This window comes from Battus philenor, unplaced genomic scaffold (assembly GCF_028537555.1).
Source record: "Battus philenor isolate CCGP_79_NKW_IND1 unplaced genomic scaffold, ilBatPhil1.0.hap1 SCAF_2, whole genome shotgun sequence".
Taxonomy (NCBI): Eukaryota; Metazoa; Arthropoda; class Insecta; order Lepidoptera; family Papilionidae; genus Battus; species Battus philenor.
Window position 1 is genome coordinate 14,591,412 of NW_027181682.1, and position 23,397 is coordinate 14,614,808.

General features: G+C 33.7%; 1 protein-coding gene across 2 annotated transcripts; it reads right to left on the bottom strand.

Moving 5' to 3' along the window:
• Window positions 1-494: 494 nt before the first annotated feature.
• LOC137922102 (tyrosine-protein phosphatase non-receptor type 23-like) lies at window positions 495-23,077 on the bottom strand. Of its 2 annotated transcripts, none has more exons than XM_068764972.1 (21): window positions 22,897-23,077; window positions 22,622-22,824; window positions 21,636-21,958; window positions 21,380-21,553; window positions 20,549-20,835; window positions 19,825-20,015; window positions 19,608-19,752; window positions 19,019-19,250; window positions 17,355-17,554; window positions 16,624-16,756; window positions 15,623-15,796; window positions 14,718-14,867; window positions 14,313-14,399; window positions 12,186-13,703; window positions 11,196-11,662; window positions 10,085-10,228; window positions 9,872-10,000; window positions 8,851-9,029; window positions 7,281-7,465; window positions 6,682-6,804; window positions 495-958 (listed from the first exon to the last, which is right to left on the bottom strand). In XM_068764972.1, exons 1-21 carry the CDS (start codon window positions 22,981-22,983, stop codon window positions 696-698), a joined length of 5,394 nt encoding a protein of 1,797 aa, XP_068621073.1. In that variant the 5' UTR covers window positions 22,984-23,077; the 3' UTR covers window positions 495-695. The 2 variants fall into 2 exon arrangements, with proteins under 2 accessions (XP_068621073.1, XP_068621072.1); XM_068764971.1 differs by having other exon boundaries at window positions 12,186-13,709.
• Between the last annotated feature and the right edge of the window lie 320 nt (window positions 23,078-23,397).

Sequence of the window (23,397 nt, forward strand, 5' to 3'; positions counted from 1 at the left end):
AATACTGTAAACATAGTCCCTACTTTTAATACCTTACATTAGTTCATTGCTGCAGTCTCTCCGTTGTCAATACTTTGAACTTTAGCATCGTTGGCAATTTTTAAGTCAATTTCGAAAATTTTATAACGATTTCATATTTATTTTTAATATTCATATATGTTAGCATTTTAACAATTTAATTATACAAAACAAATATTAATACGATGTGTAATTAACTCTAAACTGCCCCTATTATAGGCGACATTAAAATTTATTTTTATTCAAAACACTTCGAGAATTAAAACTTTTATAAGTGGTGATAAAGTAGTCCCATAACAGGGTGTTGTTCACCCAGAATTAATAGAATATAGAATAATAAAACATGTGATTTTAAATATTCAAAATGCTTACGTACAAGCATTTTGAATAACAAAACTTGAGGATTTTAAATGACAAAACCTGAAGCAAGATGAGTAGTAATTTAACTGTCTACAGTTTAATCACCAAAATGCACATACTAATTTAACCAAAATTATACCTATTGCTTTTGATGTTTATCCTAATAGTTAAATTGACACATCATCTAAGGCTTTGAAATATACATTCAGTAAATGATTTATGTTTCGATTAATATTACACAACGTGAGTTTAACATATTTAAGTATAAATTTAAAGGCATCATCACGTCAGTTGGTGACATGCGAAATCATCACATTTCACTTCTTCTTGAGGCTCCAAAGTGGGTCGAGGAAGTTGAGCGGGTCTTTCATGTCGCCGCTCTTAAGGCCCGGTGACTGGCGCATTTCCTCGAATGATTCGCGGGAGAACTTTTGGATGCGGGTAGCGGACGTGTTCGAGGTAGCGGTAGTGGCGGTAGCGGGCGGGGTAGCAGGCGGCGGGGGCGCGGTAGCGGGCCCACGCGGAAACACCGCCGCCCCACTTTGCAGCGACACCGCTTCGCCATTGAACAATGTTGTCCCTGATTAAAAAAATCCTTATAATATATTTCACATCTATATGATGTTTGGTTAGCAGTGTATAGCTCATTTGCCAGTAAAACTTGTATAAACATCAGACCCATTTGATGTGACCTATTTGAAGTTCTGACAGTACAAAGTTTTAAGTGAAAGATTGTAAGCTATAATTAACGTAGAAATCTAAATTTTTATATTAAGTTAAGGGCTAAATATGTTCATACGCGCAAACAAGAACCGCTCGACCAATTCGGTTTTCGGCCAATTTTTCGCAAGAGGGAAATTCTGTTAAAATGGAAAAATTACGGGGGCATTATTAACAACACATTTCGTTTTGCATACGAACCAAAGAATAAATTAAAACACTATTTAACTTTCAAACATTTGATCATTTTTATAAATCATTATTGTCATTATAAAAAGGGGTCTTATAACGTAATCGAACAGTTTGTATATGAAATAAGGAAGTGGATAATATAAAGAAGATCTGCAAGGGAACAATCATGTGAAGCGTAAAAGGAAGAAATTGAAATCTCCTTTTACCCAAATTTGTAACGTCCCTGCCCCACGCAAGGCAGGAGGGACGAATAAAAAAAAACAAATGTGATCGAACAAAAAATATCTTGTTTGGTAAGCATTACAATGGAAATATTATCACATTATTACTAAAGTATTGTTAGAAATTTATTCGTAAAATAATGTGATCAGACATAACTACATACTTTTTATATGCAAAACTTCTGGCAATACGTATTTTGTAGAGGCAGTAATGTATAAAAAAAACTCTTTTTTCGACCGCATTGTCACAGCTGCCTAAATGATATTAACATATTTCGCGAGTTTGAGGTGATTGGGTGTAGATAGGGCCTAAACTAAGACCTATTTTATAATATCAAGGCTTTAAAATTCCAGGGATAGACTAGGTCCAGGCCGCTACATAGTACTATTACATTTTATCGGATTAGGAGGTCGCCGAGCCTTTGAGATCGTTTTGATGGACGCTCCATGGAGTGACTAGGCTCAAGGGCCCCTACGATTTGACTTTGGCTAGGGGTGTCGTTTGTTGATAATAGCTGCCATGCATTCCAAATGGCCCATACCTCGGCTTGGTCAGTTGCTACTGCCTGACTAATATCACTACTACCACTTCGGAAAGCGGAAAAAAATCTGGTTTACCAAGTTTAATGTTTTTTGATTCATGCCAGTTTCGAGTTCGGTCCAAGAAGTGACAATTTTCATTTTTCAATTTGAATAATTAATAGAGAGCTTTCATAAGTCAACGGTGAAAAGAGCAGAAGAGCTTAATTTGATATAAATTAGTATTGAAGTTAAATATTGACATACCTCAACTTAAAACACAGTTAAAAACAAGAATAATGCGAACGAAACAAATAGCCCGTAGCTTTTTTAATCACTTTCACAAATATAATTAAGTAAGTAAATTCATTAGCTTCGGAATGAATGGCTTGAACCTTAACAAGGCGGTGACGACCTTATTAAGGTTGTGTGTGTTGTTGATGTCACTTTCACAAATATCCTTAATTAAAGTAAGTAAAGCAATTCATTAGCTTCCGAATTAATTGGTTTAACTGAAACTTTAACATGGTGGAGACGAGCTTATTAAGGCTGTTGAAAGACGCTGGATGCAGGTCCCTTCCTATTAAAAATCTATGGCGGAGGTCTATGTCCAGGAGTAAATGTCATATAGTTGAAATGATGATAATGATGCATTTGATATTAATTTAACTCAACGAAACAGTCTCTCTGCAGACGAATGAAGGTAACTGACTTAACGTAGCAGGCCACATAGCGCGCAGAACAGATGGCAGCTGGGATTTTAAGGTTCTGGTGTGGAAAGCGAGAAGCGGCAAGCTCTGACTTCCAACTCTTTTTCTGTCCACTTTGTATAGACGAGAACTTCTAGACAGAAGTCGACAAATTATCTTATGGAGGTTAAATGTTGCTAGATGCAAGCCTATTACGAAAAATCTATTGTAATTCTATAACGTTCTACAGCTGAAATGATGACTATTAAAAAGTCCTATACTATAATAGTAGTAGTTTTTCAACTATTTATTATTTTATGCATTTTGAAATTCATTGTATAAAAATTACTCAACCAAAAAATTACTACAGATCAAAAAATAATCTAAACTTTAAAAAAAATCTTAAATTTAAATAAAGAAAAGAAACAAAGTAAAAGTATGTGCGCATCACAAAACAGAAGTAATAGGAATATATATTAGGCATTTAAGCAATCTTTTATTTTAATATCGCTTTCTATTCATTAACATATATACGACATTAAAGAAACAAAAAAAAAAATTCTTGAATTTCTCACAGAGCGGTTTTAACGTTTTTACTTTTTAAATGCATACATATCTCGCAAATGCTTTGGTGATCTGATAACGAGGGATACGCTAATTATGTTGTTTTCGCGCCGGACAAAACAAATTACCGTTGATTGCTTCGTTGTGAATGGTAAACAATAATATTTGCTTAAGCTCGCACCAATTTCGTTATAATCAACGGACGTGTCAATAATCACCTCGTTAAATAATATACCAGGTGTTGGTGTTAACTATCCTCGTAATCGGTCTTCATTTTTACATCAGATGCATTTCTTTTGGCTGATGCTCTTTTAACTATTTATTTCGTCAGACTTTGTACAAGCAAGAATTTATGCGTACCGTCAACGTATTCCACAAGGAAAAAAATATAAATGTAATATATTGACTTAATGTGAAATAAAAAAAAACTGACGGATACAGCTGATAGACGACAATACAAATCACAGCACATACTTTGCAGAATGCTTGAAGTTCAAATGAAATTATGCAACGCGCGAATTCTATATTCATCAGATTTTTTGATTAAGTTTTCGCGCAATTTTCTCAAAATAGCCGAAAGTAGCCCAAATACACAAGTCTAGAAGATAGATGTGTGCACCACTATTATTCCAAATTTATTCCAAAAAATACCGTGGAGTCAGTTAACATAATATATATGCAGAGGCATCATTATGTCATCGTCAGCAGCGTATCGAAAAGGGGAATTCCACAGAAATATAATCCTTTATTTACAAGAGCAATATTACTTCGTTATCAGCGGCGCATCGAAAAGGGGAATTCTACAGAAATATAATTCTTTATTTACAGGAGCAATATTACTTCGTTGTCAGCGGCGCATCGAAAAGGGGAATTTGACAAAAATTAAATTGTTTATTTACATCCGTATAGATACGGGCGAAGCTAGAATAAATATACACACTTCTGCTTCGGACTTCGTGTTGTTACCGCCTCAAGACCTGCCGGCCCTCGGAAGAATCCCAGATTTATTATTGAGACTTAAGTTAAGCTTCTGTCCCTTCACATTTGACATTGTAAATTCAGTAGATTTAGTTTTCTTTGCGTTTAGTACCAAGCTATTAACAGTAAACCAAAGAAGTATTTGTTAAATCGCATCGTTTCCTTCGTCCTAATTATCCTAATTACGATCTACATTAAAAATTAATGAAGTAACAAACAAATACGAGATCGCATAATTTGCTAATGTAATAAGAAAGATCGTTTATTTATAATAAAAATAGGAGAGGCCCTAAAATCGATCCCTGCGGCACACCCATTCGCAAATAGTAACAACAACCAACTGCCAAACTAACTAACAATAGGATAACTCTACATTATTTACAACATGCTGAATTCTATTACCTAGATACGAGACAATGAGATTACAAGCGTTATCGTGGACTCTATAGTGACGTAAATTTAGACAATAACGTATTATGATATGAAAGAGTTAAATTCGAGTCCACTTTAGAATTGCCACCCTGTGGGGCGTAGGCCCCACGTTGGGAAGCACTGGTCTAAAGGTTGAAACGACTAGGATGAAAGAAATTTTTTATACATTTCTTTTTAAATTAGTTTGTTAATCGTAAACGTAAGAATGACCGTAGGAATATGTATTAAAATATTTCTTAAATTTTCAGAAAAAAGAAACTTCTGGCTACCTGAAGTAATAACCTCAAAAGTGTTTTTTTTTTAATTACTGCCGTCATCACAATTGCATAATTTTTGAAATGAAAATCATTTTTAAAATACGTGAAAATACTTTAAAATCATTTATAGATCTTAAAATTTAGCTGTCTGCGGTATCTCTATTATATGGACCGTTTATTTTGAAAGTGGTGTAAGTCCATTTTATTTTGTATCAAAAAAAATTAAAGGTTACTATATTTATTGATTTAAACATACAGGCAAATTATATGAGGTCTGGCATTGTTTCTATTGTTTTATCAACATTTATTTTGTTTATATAGATTTGTTTTTGGCTAATAAAGACTACGATAACTTATATTTATGTGCTGTAAATGGACCTACACCACTTTCAAAATTAGACAATTGTAAAAATCGTTTAATTTCAATTTTGAAAAATCAAATATCGTTTAAAATATACTTCATTTTAATATTATTTTGTTTAGAAATACGCACAACAACACATAAAATTTTATTTTAGAGGCCAATTACATTGTCATAATTGCAAGATACTGATAGATACTGATAATAAGAATTTACTTATTCTCTGCATGTGGTAGTGTTTCAAAATATGCATGATTGTTCCTAGCGGAATTATTTTTTTCCTCTGAATCTAAGATTATTCTTCTGTTTATATTCATGGGCTTTATGTCTGTGTAAATTTATTTATAATTAAATAAACAACAACAATTGTTATAAGATAAGAGTGGTTTACCATTTGTTCTTACCTATATCACTATCTGATGTTAATATGAAGTTAGCCATTTTAACAAAAAAAATAGAATAACTAACCTAAATTAGCAACGTAATGTCACACGTAATATAAAAAAAGGAAAATAAATCACTGATCAGCATCCATCTGCTGTGCCATATATATATATATATATATATATATATATATATATATATGTATATATATATATATATATGTATATATATATATATATATATATATATATATGTATATATATATGTATATATTTATGTGTGTGTGTGTGTGTGTGTGTATGTATATATCTTAACGTAATATAACTCTATATTTATGTGCTTAAATATTTAAGCACATAAACCCGTAGTAAAGAAAATCCTACTACATTTCTGTCTATCTCCACAAATGGTCGGCGAGTACATTGTAACACCGGTGACTAATAAACTAGCCCAAATTTACTTACAAATAATTCGTGAAAACAAAGGTCTAATTAACCTGTTTCGGAAAATAAGGCTATTTAAATTCAAGGTCGATATTAATGTAAATTACTTATATATATCCAAAATTGTTTATTACGAGATTTTGAGATTAGATTCAAACTGAATTCTATTCTAATGAGTGTTATATAATCAATAATAATTATTAAACGATCAGTTAAAACAGATATGAGAAGTTATCGATACACTTAATCGTGAAGTGATGATAGTGATGAAGTGATGTTATATAATATATATAAAGAATTAAAAAAAATATTGAATTAAAAAAAAGCGTGGACCATGGTCCAAATTTGTTTGACAATTGCATTCTGTGACTGCTCCCAAAGTAGACCTGCCTGAGTAAAACCATACTGGGCATAATAAAAAGTATTTTAAAGGGATCTCAATTTCTAGCTTTTCTGGAATTTCCCTCACAACAAGGACAAATGCTTAAAGTAAATAATCCTAAGCAAAATTATATGAATTAAATGTATTAATATATATCTTACCGGAACAAAGAACACCCTGCGCATAGAAGAGAACCGTTCTGTATGCATCGGCCATGTACTTCGGATTCTCCAGCACGTTACTCCTGTGTTTGTACAGGTTCACGCAGGCTGACTCCAACATATCTAGACAGTTATTCAGATCAAGTGGTGTCTTGACATTTCTTTGCACATTTCAACATTTTGATATATAATTTACAAAGCAATCCCTTCTATAACTCGAAACCTAATTAGTATCGAGTTAGAGAATAACGCACTTTCAGTTTATAATGATGTATGTGATAACTTTAGAGTTTAATCAATTGTTTAAAATTATTACAAATTATTTCGGATTTAACTTGAGTTGTAAACTATAACAGAGTATTTCTAATTTACTTCAAGATCGAAACTGTAACGAAGTATTTAGACTAAAGCCTGATTTCAAAGGTGTAACCCTGTATATTGACCATAAACCTGGTTTAAAACTTTTAAAATGAATTTCGGCTTTAACTTTAGTTCGAAACTCTAACCGAGTATTTCTAATTTAGCCCCTACTAGAGCTATTTCCGACTTTAGCCTTAGTTTGCAGTAAAAGCAAGGCAACCGGTAGTGAAGACACTTACCGCAGAGGCGCACGTCGCCGGCCCGCACTTGGCACATGGCGACGAGTAGCAGCGCGAGGAAAGCGCTGCGGCCCGCGCCCTCGCCACACTGCACGCAGGCGCCGCGCAGCTGGTTGCTCAGCCGCCCCGAGTACGTGACCGCAAGCACGCGTTCGCACAACAGCACCAGCGGCGCGCACACGATCCTATCACACAACCACCACTTCTTAAGTCCTCACTTTATTCAAAGCACTTTTACAAGAAGATACGCATACCGTAACATCTATTTTCTAAAAACGCTTTAAGCGTAGAGGACTATAGCAGTAGAGATAAGTTAAATAAAAGACTTGCGTGAAGTTTTAGTTTATTAGTCCTGAGTTCAATGAGCTGTAAAAGCCAAAATGACTAGCAGCGTGAAGCAACATTCGAATATAGCCAGCAGTAGAGATAGCTTAAATAAGACTGTCACGTATATACTTGTATTGTCAAAGTTACATGCTTATTTTTACATATGCCAAAATAATATCATGGAGATTGGTCTCTTTACTTGAAGGGCGTGGCTAATACTCGGGGTATAGCTATTAGGCAATAAAATATGAAGCTAAAATCATCTAAAGAAACCAAATATTGTAGCATATGACAGACTCAAATGCAATGCATGCACACACAATAATAGTAGGAAAAGAGAAACCAAAAAAAGGTGACAAATTGTAAATTATGACTAAGAAATTATGTAATATTGGCATTGGATATAAATAAAGAAAAATAAAATATTAAATAATAGTGAAATGTTAAATAAATGTAGACAATAAAATAAATATTGTGAAGTACCAGTCCGGAACGAATGGTGAAGGAAAAGTGGCGATGTATGAAACGCAAAAGAATGAATAGGAATGGAAGATAATGATGTGAGAGGGAAAAAGAACAATGAGTGAACAATATTAAGATGGATATGAGAAGAGTGGGTTAATTAAAAAGAATGTCGATAAATTAGTAACCTAAAATTGTGCCTGTGTACCCAAGGCAAGAGGATGTACGAGAAGCTCCCAAAAATGGAGGAAATTAAAAAAAAAATAACTGCAACGCAGAGTTCGTGTGTTAATTCATAAGATTATATGGCAGTGTCTTGTCATTCCATAGTATGATAAAAACATTCTCAGCCGGGAAACACGATATTATCTATATATTACGAAGACTTCTCTTGAGATATAAGATGAAAGATATTATATTAAGCGTTCATACTTACTTTTTTTTGTACCGACTTTATTTTAGGTAAGAAGGCTCGTAGGTTTTTTCGGGAGCCTTTGCTCGAGCCATTTATCATCATCTTTTCGGCGGTAAGAAGTTCATTGCTGCACATAGGCTTTACCCATGGATTACCAAAAAGATCGGTAGGAAGCGTCTTGCATTCAGCGACTAACTAAACAGAGGACTTTTCCGGTCGACGGAAGTACACCAGTTAGTGAACATCCAGCCAGTGAAAGTCTTACCGCTAAAACGATGATGATAATTTCTTTAATTATCAACAAACATGCTCATTTTCACAATATTGTTATCTAGTGAACAGGCAGTGACTAAAACATCCACATACTTGGTTGGAAATACATTGATCTGGTAATGGGAGACGCTGATGGCGGTTTTGCCGCTGGACACCGTTAGTTTCCTCTCAGTGAAGTGGACTGTACACGTGACGTCATCAAGGCTTACTTTCACACCGGGAAGGTCTAGAGATTGACCCTTAGCTGTTGGCCAGTACGATGTACCCTGCATCTGCAACGAATTTTTAAATTTATCTTGATGTCCGAACATTTAATAACATAACAGTTTTACAATACCCGATGATAAATATTGCGCATCGGCCGTTGGAAAGAGACAATCGGCTAATTTCGGCTTCGTAGACCGTTATCTCTGTCGCACGACTGAAAAAACGTCACATAGGTAGTGTGGGACAGAGATAATGCTCTACGAAGCCGAAATTAGCCGTTTGTCTCTTTTCAAATATCGATGTGCAATATTTTTCTTTGGGTACTGTAACCATTTATATTGCTACGAAATAGATACAACATTCCTTTATTTCCCTTTATCAATACTTGCAATTTTGAACTGATATACCTATTTATGAATTAATTATAAATGATTTTGCGTCATAATTTTGTTTTGTCATTACTCTGACAGTCACTAAAAAGTTTTACAATTTTCGACTAAGAATTCTAACAGTGGAACAAACGATGCAGTTCTATTTCTGCGTCTCCATTCTAGAAATTTCGATTTAAAGAACTAATTACGTCAAATCAATAATAAAAAGGTCGATGATAAAGAACTGAAAGAGATAGAGGTAATTGAAAAATAAATATCCAACGACAATAAAGTTAGCAACAATCTTCGTGTTAAATTAAAATTAGTTTTAACTTAATACTCTTTACTGTACACGCTAAAAATATATACGTAGTTCATAATGGTTCGTGCGACAAAATATACATAATTCAATCAACACAAAAGAGATTTTCATACGTAAGGAGCTATTAACCAAAATTCGAATAATCTAGAAACTAAGACTCAGTATTGAAGTCAAGTTAAAACAACAAAAGCGAATGAATGTAGTATCAAGTTACCTCAATCTCTGTTTGCAAGCAGACGATGCAACTGATCTTATACTCTATGATTGCCTTCCAGAATGTTCCATACTCGCTATCCGTTGGACATTTTGAAATCATTAGCGGAATGCACCATGGTGCCAATTGCTATAAGAAAAAGAAACATGTTAACAAAAATATATTAATTATGACGTTTTACAATTTCAAAAAACCAAAAAAATAATCGATTACCTTATAGTAGGAAGCATTTATATAGGCGTCGTGATCAGATTTTAAAGTAACCCTCGAATCGTCAAAAGGAACGACTACAGATGCGATATTTCCTTCTGTATGTTGCATAGCAACCGTTTTTGTTCTGCTCATGTTCTCCTTCATCTGGAAAAGAATAAACTAATTAAAATTTGAATTTACCTTCAATGTAAAATAAAAGCATACAAGTCTCTGAACTTCTTAGAAATTGATGGATTTCACCATGCGAGTGACGGACACAGAGTTGTAAGGAGAGATACCGAATACCGTTCTCGGGGCTGACGGCCCGTATACGGTTTAAGGCGTCCTTGCAATGCAATGGATTTAACCGACCATATTCATTCTATATCTCACTAAAAAATAATCATATATATGCGTTGCTTTAGGTAGCAGATCAATTAGCTATGTTCACTCTTGACAGACCTAGATCATAGATATTGCTGTTATACCTCTCGCTCCTACTTCCACTGCATACAAATTTACTATCAATTTATTCCTAGCTGTGTCTTTACGTCTAGTTTATCTAATGTAAGGAAATGAAAGCCTACAAAAATTAAAAATAGTTACCATTAACCATAGACATCTAAGTAATTACATAAAATATAATATGTAATGAGTCGTTAATAACAATTATTTATTTACACACACAGAAACTTTAAGACAATAAAGTTATTAAAAAATCGCACTGTACAAAGACACTACTGTGAATTAAACAAAGTTATTTAATCTGTGGTTGAAACAATGGTACAGACATTTATTAATAAGGTTTTGGTAAGCACATTAAAAAATTAAAGACATTCATATTGCAAAAGTCTAGATATGTATTTTATACACTATAAGAACAGTTTTTCGGAATGTTGATTCTGTCGAAAAGAACTTTAAGGAAAATTTTACATTTTTTTTCTGATATAAATTGTCTAGTTTTTAATCTCAGGCATGTTTATCACCTCTGTCTATTATCTTGCTAACAGAAATAAAATGGTAATAGTTTAAGGGATTTTACTGTAGAAGCGTGCATCTGGTTGAAGGGATACATAATAAATATATATAATAGTGAATGTTACGTAAGAAGTGTTAAAGTCATAAGACCCACCTGAACGTCTTGTAACATTTTCCATTTAGATTCCAGAACCATTGCACCGCCAGAGGTGTTATTGGTCAATGAATCTGTCATGTTCTGCAGAAGCTTGACTTCCTGAGTGAAACTGTTCAAAAGACTCGGATCTGAGAATATATCTTGCTTCGCCGGTCTCTCTATCATCTCCTCTTTTGACGGTTGCCGCGTGACCGTGGGCTCGGGTTTGACCACAACACTTGGTTTCATAACAACCTTACTGGACACCTGAGGTACTTTTATCTCCGGTGTTAATGGTTTATATTCCACATTAAAATCTATTTCAGACAACAGATCAAAAGTGGATGGTTCTGTCTTTACTTTTATCTTTTCCTCTTTGGGTACTTCTGGCACTGTGCGAGTCTCAGGCTCTTCAATTGGCGTTGTTTGATAGCTTGTCTCTTTACTCTGATCATTGGATACTTCATTCTCTTTAGGTGACGACACTAAAACGGAATAATTTTTTTTTATAAATAAAATACAATTTTATGCTTCAACGAAAACTTTTATTTATATGAATATATTACAATAAATTCGATTAATTTTTATATATCTATAATATAGTTTTAATATTAAAATTATATAAGATAATATGAGTGATTGGAAGAAGTGGACTTATTATTTATATATTCTGAACAATAACTAGAATAAGGTTTTAATGGATGTTGATGAAAATTAAAAATAAGTTTTTAAAATTTGGATGATCGTTGAAATGTAACCAAAAAGTACTAACATTTTTTTTGGTTTTACAACATATATTGAGGTATATACTTGGCAACGCCAACCAGAATACAGGTCTTATAAACTTAATGACTCTAATTTTTTTTTAAATATATTCCTATGGATCTTAGATACATGTTCATAATATGATAAGGTGAACAATGTTGTTAAAACGACTGTATTTGAATTAAACATGATAAACAATTATTTCTCCATCTATTTCCATTACTAAACATTACATTATCTTACCTTGGTTATTAGTGTATGTCACGCTTGTTCCGGGACCTTGAGCAGACTGCATGTATGTCGATTGGTTCATTTCTGCCGAATAATTAGTTTGTTCTGGAACATTCTGTTGTGGGACCAAGACTTGCTGATCTGTATTCACTGTCTGAACATTATGGTAACCGTATGGGTGATTGTAGTAAGCTTGATCACCAACAGGTTGTTCCATAGACACTTGCTGCTGCATTTGTGGAACTTCGGAAGGAGAATTTACCGTGTTATAAACACCTGCGTTGGTGTATACAGTCTGTGGGTTCCAATTTGGATCTTTTGCCATCATCTGAGGGTCCATATTCGCTTGTTCAGCAACACCGTAGTTTGAATACGAGTTTTGAGAACCGTAATTATAATCGTAACTGCCAGAGGAAGAGTTATAAGTATAACCCGGATGATTTTGGTAGTTGTGGGCGTAATTAATAGTTTGATCTTGGTAGTTAGTGCCGGTAGGTTGGTAGTTTTGGTCAGCGGGAGCGTTAAAACTGGTGGTGTAACTTTGATAGCTCGGTTGTAAGGAAGATAACGCCTCACCGGTAACATGAGATTTGATAGGTTTGTCGATTGCGTCTAATTGAGGAAAAGAACTGGTATACTCTTGGTTTATTTCTCCGGGTGTTCCATATGGGTTTGGAATGCTTACTGAAGCATTGGCGACACTTGTTGTAGTAGTGACAGTACTGTCTGCGTTAGTATAAACATAATTTTGGGCAGTTTGGTCTTGAGAACCCGTGTATTGATACTGAGTACTGTATGTGTTAGGAGTATTTTGTTGAACTGGCTGCTGATTGATGAATTGATTACCCATATCTCCAGTGTATGAATAGTTCAAGCTATAATCGGAAGGCAGCTGAGAAGAAACTATGCTTGTCTGAGAGTCCTGGGTAGCGTTACTATACGTGGCCATATTTGCAGTGGGCATATGCTGGTATTGCATGCTGTAATATGTCTGTGAGTATTCCGTAGCAAAGTTGGGGTCGGCTTTTGGCCCCGATATCTGCATGTTGGCCATGCTCGCGTTTAACTCTGTTTGATTCATGGAACTGTACATTGATATCGATTCGGGAATTGGTCCCGGTTGGCTTACGTGTGTGTACGGATCATTATAAACGTTATGCTGTTGCATGTTTGGGTTTAAATTAGCTTGGCCCGCATTGTTGTATTGGACTGAACTTTGTGAGTCCGTGACTATTGTTGTATTGTTGTGGGTTGCTGAGTAATAAGGATTCGTATACGTCTGTGGGTCGGCCATTTGGTTTGCAAATTGCGAAGGAGTGTAAGACGTGTAGTCGTAATTTGACATATCTTCGGAGCCCGCCTTATCGAAGTTGGCCTTGCTCGCCACGGAATATGCGTACGTATGTTGTGACGCATAAGAGTCCATTTCGCTGGGTGCGTACGGTGCACCGTAACGTCCATATGGATTTGGTACATTGTGCATTGGCGACGGCATTACTACACCATCTGGCAAGCTCATTTGCGTTACATCTGTTGCTGAAACAAACATTTTTTTCTATTCATTAAAGTTTAGCCCATAATTTCACAAAAGGCGCCGCCTACTTACACGCGGTAGCAGGTCTGAATATAATGAGAGCCATTATGAAATACCTCTATTTTAATAAAAACACATTTACAAGACTTTTACGATATTTATCTTATTATAAAGGAACATACATTTAATAAAAGGAGGCGTTGGTATGATTTAGTGAATATTTTTTGTTGTAGTCCTTTGAAGGTTAGGAACCTATTGTTATGGAGACTAAAGTTATGGAGTACCAAATATAACATTTATCATTAAAAATCCGATAAAAAACGATGTCTCTGGTTTGTCTCTTTGTATCTGTCTCTTTGTATATAACAAGTGGCGCAAAAGTAATGTCATAAAGATGATCCCTTTATTTTTACAATAGAGAATTATTTATCAACAAGCGATAGAGTATATCTATATAAAGCTACATCATAAATGTTAAAACAGCGACATTTAGAGCCATTTTAAAAATCAAGAAACTTTCACATTATGAGATCACTTTTGCACCAACTGTTAATTTATTTAATTTGATTTTGATTAATAAAAATGTATAAGTATATATGTTTTACCTTCAGAGCCGACTGGAGCTGGTCGAACAGAGGTCGGATAAATCGAGTCTGGATAGTATGTGTCTGCTGGTAAAGGATCCACTTGGGCTAAAAAAAAATGTTAATTAATTCCTCATCACACTGTATTAAAAACGTAAAGTGTAAAACACGTAACATCAACTTATCCCTGGTGTGGTGGACCAGACCTATACTAGAACAGATACCATTCTTCCATTGTAATACTGTGTACATACTGATATTAACAAAAATAACATCTTCGTTCGCACGTTCATTTGCAGTTAACAGTTTTTTTTTCTAAATTACACTGTAATGCGTAGGTAAGACATTGATGTCGTCAGCAGAACTAAAAAATGTTAGTTGTTTAGTAACTAATCACTTGAGATATTTAGTTTAACAATAACTTACCCTGCGGTATAATGTTTCTGGCAAGTGATCGGTTTTTCATATAAGGCAAGTAGTCTTTGAGTTTCGGTGTGGAAGAAGTACTCGGCGGTGTTGGGATTGCATCGAGAGTTTTTGACATGGCCGAAGAACTGGCGGCGGAGACAGCTGGTGCTGGAGAGAGAAGTTGTATACTAAATATGTTACTTTTCTTTAACCAGTGCAAATTATAAGAATGCAAATACAGTTAAAGCGAATAATAATACCGGTGAGGATAAAATAAACTATATATTAGTATATAAAAAATGTAATATTTGTCATTTAAATTGAAGTACTTTACTAATTTTATTTGTTGTGCCTGCAATTTCGTCTAGGTGGAATTTAACAAAAAATATTTTTAAAAATTTTTCTTTTAAATTAAATTGTTTTTTTTTTGTAAAATAGTAAAATAAGTAGCCTTTATTACTCATTACATCAGTTACCAGCCAGTATAAGTCGCGTCAAAATAAGTCCTGTCATTAAAATAAAAAAAAATGTAATTAGTAGTAAAAAGCAATTATTTTAATATTACGAACAGATATTCCAATTTTCCTTGTACAGATTTAGATTGTATTAAATTTTAACTTGTTACAAAAAACAACAATTTATTGGAGATAGACATTCTCATATATTTTTTTTGTGATCTGAAATTTTAGCCAGACTCTAGAATTTCAAAATAGGAATTCTATTTTGAAATTCTAGAATCTCAAAGTTGATCGGTAAATAACGGAAAAACCATGCGAAGGTCTATTTATTCCGGTTGCTGATAATTGACGTATATAAATATCGTTTAGATGTAAGGCTATGTACACCTACAACAGGCACCTACAACTTATTTAATTTTTCTAAGCTGTTGGCGTACATACTCCACCTGTTCCCGCCATACTTACCTTTACTCGACTGCTTAGATAACATTTGCGACCTCTCCTCTTCCTGCACCTGACACGTGCTCCGTAGACGCGTCAGCAGCTGGTTCACGTTGTGAGATAACTTCTTGTAGAACTCCAAGCCTTTCTGTGATTTGCCAAGCAACTCCTCGTATGCGTCGTACGACGTAACCAGAGCTGACATTAAGAAAAACTATCGTTTTAATCATTAGTTCTCAAGGTGGTACTAGTAAAGTCTTATGGGTCTAGGGGTAAATTAAGGAGGTAAACGAGGGTCCACAAAAATTTTCCACTTTCGTTAGTGATAAACTAAAATCAATATTTTACTTAGCCAATGTTTGACCTCACCTATCAGTATAAGTAGATAATTTAACAAGGCTCAGCCATATGATACTTATAAAAATTTGTATATTCCAAATTCAGTACAACATATCAAGACTCGTAAAGTTAACATAAACCGCAATGTATATGTCCAGTTAAATCTTATCTTGACACTTTTTGTTTAGTTTTGGCAACATGGTAACGTCGGCCGGAAGTAACGAAATTGTAATAGTGGTCAATAAAAAAAGCATCTGAAGATTTAAAAATTATTAAATAGTATTTCATAAGTGATATAAAATCAATTTATGTAGCTGAACACACCAATGTTGCCCATGAACTTATTAAAAAAAAAAACGTGTATGGTAATTAATAAACCTAATTAATAAAAATCTTTACGGTTTTCACCGCTTTGTAGAAGCCTTATAGCTTGCGGATTTCAGATCACTGAATTCAAGGTGAGGTAAGGTATGTTTAATAATGAAAAATGTTTATTGTATGGTGTTGGATAGAAGTGTAATTTGATGTTAATTAGCACTGTTGATGTGGTGGCGTGTTGGAAAGATTTTTTCCGTCCATGCCTGTCGATTCGGCGGTCCAGCACAGTTTCCACGATCAACAGCATACTAATAAAGCCTGAACTTCAACGTTCGCCATGACGTCGATAAGAAGATAATATTCCTTACCATTAATAAGACCTTCCCGCTTCCTCAGCACGTCAGAGAGCAGACGACGCGACTCGCCATAGGCCGCGTATAGTGAAGTCAGTTTGTTTATAATGTTTTCCTGAGCTGCAAGATTCTGCTCAATTATTTTCACCTATAAACAAATCATCACACTAGTAAATAACTAATAAGTTAAGATATTCAGTCATCTTATGATAAGTTAATAGATTATACATAACAAGTGTATTCTACACACGATACACCGGGTTTCTCAATAACTCTCTAATTTCCCAACCTATCATAAGCTAACAGTACTATCTTGTAAACATCTAGAAGAACAAAAAAGGATGAAACTTTAATACCTCCCATTTCGCTCCTAGTTTTAAAAACCGCAAAACATTCATGTTGCCAAGAATCCAAACTAATTTTGTTTTAAACTTGCTCATATACCTGGTGGCTTTTGAAAAAAAAATTATCAACTATATAGTATTTTAAACATTAAATTTTTAACTATACTTTTATATTTATTATTTGATTAATTTTGATTGCCAACAAAATTTACAATGTTATATGCGAATACAAATTAATTAAAAAAATACAGATCAAACTATAATTTTAGTAACAGGCTACACCATTAATAAAAACTCATTAACGAAAAAAGATAATTTTTGGAATAAGAACCTATGTACATCTGTTTCATGAAAGTCGATCATATAAGAAGGTGATGAAGGATGATAATAGAAATCTTTTACCTTAGGTGCGTGCTTCTCAATCTCCTGCTGGAAGATCTCGTCGACAGGTTCGCCGCTACGTGCGAGCAGCTTGGCGGTGATGTCATCACCGTTAATTGCCTCCCTCAGCTCTTGTATCAGCGAGTCGCGTTGAGTTTGCATCTCGCGCGCTTTGCCCACAACGCGCCGCATCTCTTTCATTGTATCGCGATCCAGACCCTCTGTTGAATAAACGTATACTGTTTATATCTCAACTGTAGTGTTTTGCGGGTGTTACAAGGTACAGGGGACATTAACAAGGAAAGAAAATTGATAACGCCAGAATCTCCTCGCTAATCAAAGATGTCGCCGTATATTCCTGCAATATTGCAGTAAAACAATTAAGGTAGTTACAAGAAAAACCATACCTAAGGTCAGGTAAGTGATTCATGACAAAGGTGATGAAGGTAAAATAACTAAGTTAACAACAAGGAAGTTTGAGAAATTAAAGAAAGTAAAGCATGTCAAGATTGTTGTTTTAGCTCATAGGTGCCTACTGCACGGCACAGGTCTCCCCCAAAGATATTGTGGGGATATACCATAATCGTCACACAGTGTGTTATTATGGTATACACAAGATGCTGCTGCCCATATTCTTCAAACTTGTTTGTGGTAATCCTATATTATTAAAGCACAAAATGTGAGTTATATAACAATGCATACTGGAAATCGAACTTGCAACTTACGATTGTAAGTCTCAATCCTCTACCACTGGAATACCACTGCTCGTGTAGTAATAAAAATTAGAAATAAGAATTGTTTGTGATATTGCGAGAATGAGACGAAAAATGAGAGCCCATATGTGGAAAAAGAGCAGATGTATGATATCAGAGTAGAAGAAAATGTGAAGAAAGAAAGGTGAAGATTTATTTAGATTCTAAAAGATGAAGAAGGGAATTAAGAAATAAAACTATAACTTGAAAAATTTATACAAAAACAAGTCCCTGTCCCAAACAAAAATACAGAGGTATGGTTTTTCGATGGCACCAAAAACGATAACTTTGATACAAAATTATATAATGATACACCACATGATAAGCACAAATGTGTAGCCAAGATACTGTAATACAAAAGAGTGAAGACACAATTATTCTAAATATAATATTTGTTAAGATTAATTTATAGATTTTGAATTTGAAACTTAAGTTATAATTATTTAAAGAGATAAATAGATATGTCTATTCTATTAGAGAACCGCTTTTAGTGTTGTTTCATTTGATTTATTAATCTTCTAAAAAATTCATTAATTCAAAAGAAATTATTCCACGCGTAAACTTCATATATTAGGGGACCGAAAAGTAATGTCGTTTCTGTCGACATATTTTGCAGAAAAAGCGATTGATTTTTACCACTCCGGCATTGAAAATTTGTACACTAGATGGCAAAAGATCATTGATAACAAAGGTGAATATATTGTTGATTAGAAATAAAAACTTGATAAAAATGTAGTCGTGTGAATTTATCTTAAGAAAGCGACATTACTTTTTGGTTCCTCTAATATAAACAGATTTTGAATGGATCTCAAATGAAGTCAGGACCGTCAGAAGTCAACGGATGCCATGGAATCTATGGGAGGCCATCCTACAGTAGACATCTTACAGCTGAAATGGTAACGGTGATAAAAGTTAACTGTAAAAATCACTTACCAATGTTATCAATGCTTGGGATTTTACTCTGTAGTATGTCCAGTGGCTGGGAGAGAAGTTTCAGATTGGCAATATGCAAAGTCATTGCCTTGTGCAACACTTGATTGCTTTCATTAGTTCTTGTGTGGGCCTCTTGATACTTGTGAAATTCTCTGGAAATCTCTGTTTGTACTATGGACGGAGGACGAGGACCCATCATTTTCTGATACTCTTTTTCTTTCAGTGTCTCCTCCTAAAATGTTATATGTTTTACATAATAAGCAAACTTTGTACTATAACTGCTGTACCAGAAAAGCGCAAGGTGACGGTCGAGGATAAAAGAGCATGAACTATGGAATAGAGAGATCATTATTCCCTCTACCCCTCAACACGCGCAAATCCAAAGCGGTACAGCGGTTTCGATAGCACTATTAGTAAATATGCATCCAAAAGTATCATGAATTTCCATTACTATTCTTTTCCATGCTATTTTCTCCCAAAGTCAAGAGGTGATCTACAGCCTGGCTTAGAAAGACTAATATTTTAAAATAAGTTCTTATTAATATAAAAAATACAAGTTGTTCTTTGTTAAGTAATAAAAAATACTAACCTGAATAAGTGACTTAATTTCTGTAAGAGAATGTTCAACATCGCTTATGACCTCAGCCAAGTTGTTCATGGATTCAACTAGTGACTGGATTATCTCTGTCTTTGCATTCATGGCAGCACACCGATCTACAATCTCTTGTGGTACTCTGTTAAAAATAAAATTAAATGAAACAAATGTATAAAGATTATTCTGTAATAAATCAATTATTACAACATACTTCTGATCAGAATCCAGGACTTCAAGCTGGTCAAGCTGCAACGAAGACATGAACTCTGTAAGTTCCGTGTTCTTTACTTCAGCTTGAGTCACAACTTGTCTGAGAAGTTTAGCTTTTTCTTCAGAATACATAGAAGCCGCCTCATGTGCACCCATTGGTACTAGCCGAGAGAAAATATCAGGACCTGATATCTACAAGAGACCATGTTTACAATAAAGCTATAAAAAATCCAACTTAAATACAATTTAAATATATTGTGCACAAATAGTTTTCTATTTACACACATCTAAATTTTAATATCAACTCAATGCATGTGCCACTTAGTTCTCCAATCATTAAAATGAATCTAAAGGGCAATACTGAAAAATATACTATCTAAAACTACTATTCAGTATCTTAAGTTTTAGGTGTGAAAAAGTACATGCTTATTTCATAAATAACAGGATAATCATTCTCAATAAAAAATGTATATTATATATAAATCATTTTCGTTAACAAAGATAAAATCAACAAGATTTAAGATCAAGTTGGATCAGCATATCCATTGGTATAATAACAACATAATAATAGGTTAACAAAAGGAAAAATTTTCGAAATTGCATATAATCTGCATAAGTGTTTACAGTTACTTGTCTCACTAACACATACATAATTTTATTTAAAGTTTTTTGAATAATACACCAACATATGTAAATAGATACCAGAATACATTTTGTGATCTTACCTCAGGATCATTAAAGTTAATTGGTAGAGTTTTGACAAGACACACAGGCTTCAAATCCATTAGTAAATCTTTTTCAGGCACCTCCTCATGGTAGATAAACTCATTCTCATTCTTAGCCGCCTTTCTCTTGCCCTCTACAACATCATTTGTGAAGGTCAGTGCCTCTTGAGTCACTTGAACGGGTTCTATGTATTTGGCAAGTTTCCTCGCTTCTGCGAGCTTGTCCACAGCCTGTTGATAATATGCCACTCTCTCTCCCATCTTTTGCTGCTCTTCAGCATTCATGCCTGAAAATATAAATGGACTTATTAAGCTATTATAAGATTCGAAATATTTATTCATTCACTCATATCAACCAAAAGATGCCCATAGCAAGGAATAGGTGTCTTCCAAAGATTGCCACAATAACTGATATTGCACTTTTATTAAGAAAAAAATTATTCATTATTGGGCTTGACTATATTTTAAGGAAGTCTGACATACACCTCTCTTATTTACAATAAGACCAGTTTGAAGTTATGATAGATGCTAGTGTAAAATTATGAGATACAACCATATGCATATTATATAGTCACCAAGATAACTAAATTGAATAGATAATAGTGATATGGAAAAAATGCACTTGTTTTGAAATTTATTTGGAAGGATTTATGATAGAAAATGCAGACATTTAAAAAATTATAAAAAAAATTGATTATAACTACTTATAAAAACACTGGCTATACAAAAGTCCCTTTAAATAACAATGGCATTCAGGTCATTGACATAACAAAAATATAGGCAATGAGAAAAATATCTTATCATAACACCTTTGTCAGTAATGAGTCATACCTTGGTATAAACAAACTATACAGCCAATATAGCATGCCTTGAATACAAGATACCTATACCATTGGTTGTACAACTTTGTGCCAATTATTTCATGAATATTGTCTGTCCCTGTTGAAGGTCCAAGATGCACCAATGAATTTTTATAAAATAACATCACCTGTGTAGCAACAGCACCTGCAAAGTGACATCCAGTCATTATTTAAAGTTTTAAAATAAAAATGAAAAGAAGTTATTTACAACAATAATTTTGGTTTACCTATAACACTAGGTTTTCGTGTATCTTGAATACTTTTATCTAAAATGCATTCTTGAGCCTGCGCAAAACATATCTCTTGTAACAATGATAAAATTTCTGTTGAAACATCTGCCCCTGGAGGCTGTGGATATTGTTCTTTTAAATGATTAAATGCCCAAGCAGCCTGTTGATAGTGTGAACATGCGGCTTTTAAACTGTCCGGTGTTGTACGAGGCTCAGCTGCCCCAAGCTGGGTGTGGAGTGCTCCAATGTTGTACAATATGCTTGCCATCTCAAATCTAATATCTGCTAGCGAGCAGCTCATATTAGCATAAAGATCTTTCCTGTAATCACAGTAGAATTGTAACAATTTTCAATTTACTAACTTTACTAATTGGTTCCACACAATCATAATATTTAAAATCTTATAACTGTTAAGGTTATACGAAAGGATATGCATGCAATTACTAATCCTAAATAAATATCATTTACCTCTCTAATATATACTTATAGTGAAATGTGTCTTTATAATTAGTAATAATTTACATAACTTAACAACTTTCTTACAACACTTTCTACATCAATAAACAGAACAACAAGCTTAATTTCTGGTTTCATTATTTTAATAAAAATGTTGATGTAAAAACACCAAAAAATGTGTTTTTACAAAATTGAGGTTCATATACTCACTATAAGATGATTTTTATAATCATTATAATTTTTGTGTAGAAAATATATTGAAATTTATAAAATAGGTCAAATTTTATAAAAAAAAAGTAGATTTTTAATCTTCCAAAATTTATATCTTTAGTGATATGAATGATCATATAAATATGATCCAGATGTTTATTTAATCTTAATATTATAATTAACATTAACAAAAGTTATTTATTTTTTGCGGCTGATTTAATATGTTGCAAGACCTATCGGAAAATAATGTCATTTGGTGTGTTGAATAACAAAGATCAATACATGTAACAAAACATATAATCTAATTAGTATATTACCAAGCAAAGGTACAGGCGACTGGTTGACCTTTAGCCATGGGGAATCGGCTCTGCATTGCTCTTAGCTGGCAAAAATATCTGTTCAGGGAACTAAGACCCGCTGCGTCGACTGTAGCTCGTACAGCGGCTGACCGCAATCCTTCCAGTTGGTGTATTTCATTTCCGTAGCTATCTGGATCTTCTCTATAAGCTTCCGCTATATACTGTGAAAATTAACAATGATAAACACGAAGTGATTTTAAATGATTTTCAGAAATAAAGCAGATAAACTGTACCTGTTTAAGTTTAGGTCCGAAATGAGTGTTCTCAGGGCTCACTTTTAATTCAAAACTAATCATCGGTAATTTCGGTACCGCTTCCATGATTCCTTTGTTAAGTAAAATATGCCCCTATTGTTCAGACTGATTGAACAAATTTCATCACAGTCTAGAATTTGTAAAGCCTAGAATGCTAACATTTTTTGTTTGGAAGAATTGATGATAAATGATTAGAATTGAATTATTGCCAGCTACATTATTTTTCTTTTATTGATATTAAAAACGATAGTATTTCATCGATAATTACAAACAGTTCCCTACAAATAGTTAACAAGAATTAAATCTAATATGCAGTAATTTTTAATTTTGTAAACGTTTATTTTTCTATCTTATTATTCCTATTATCATTACTTATTATTATAATCATTATTATTTTTTTCTGGAATCGTCGATTTTTGATCGGATGTACTATATATTTATTGACTGCAAGAGAAGTATATATTTACCGCTTTAAAGTTT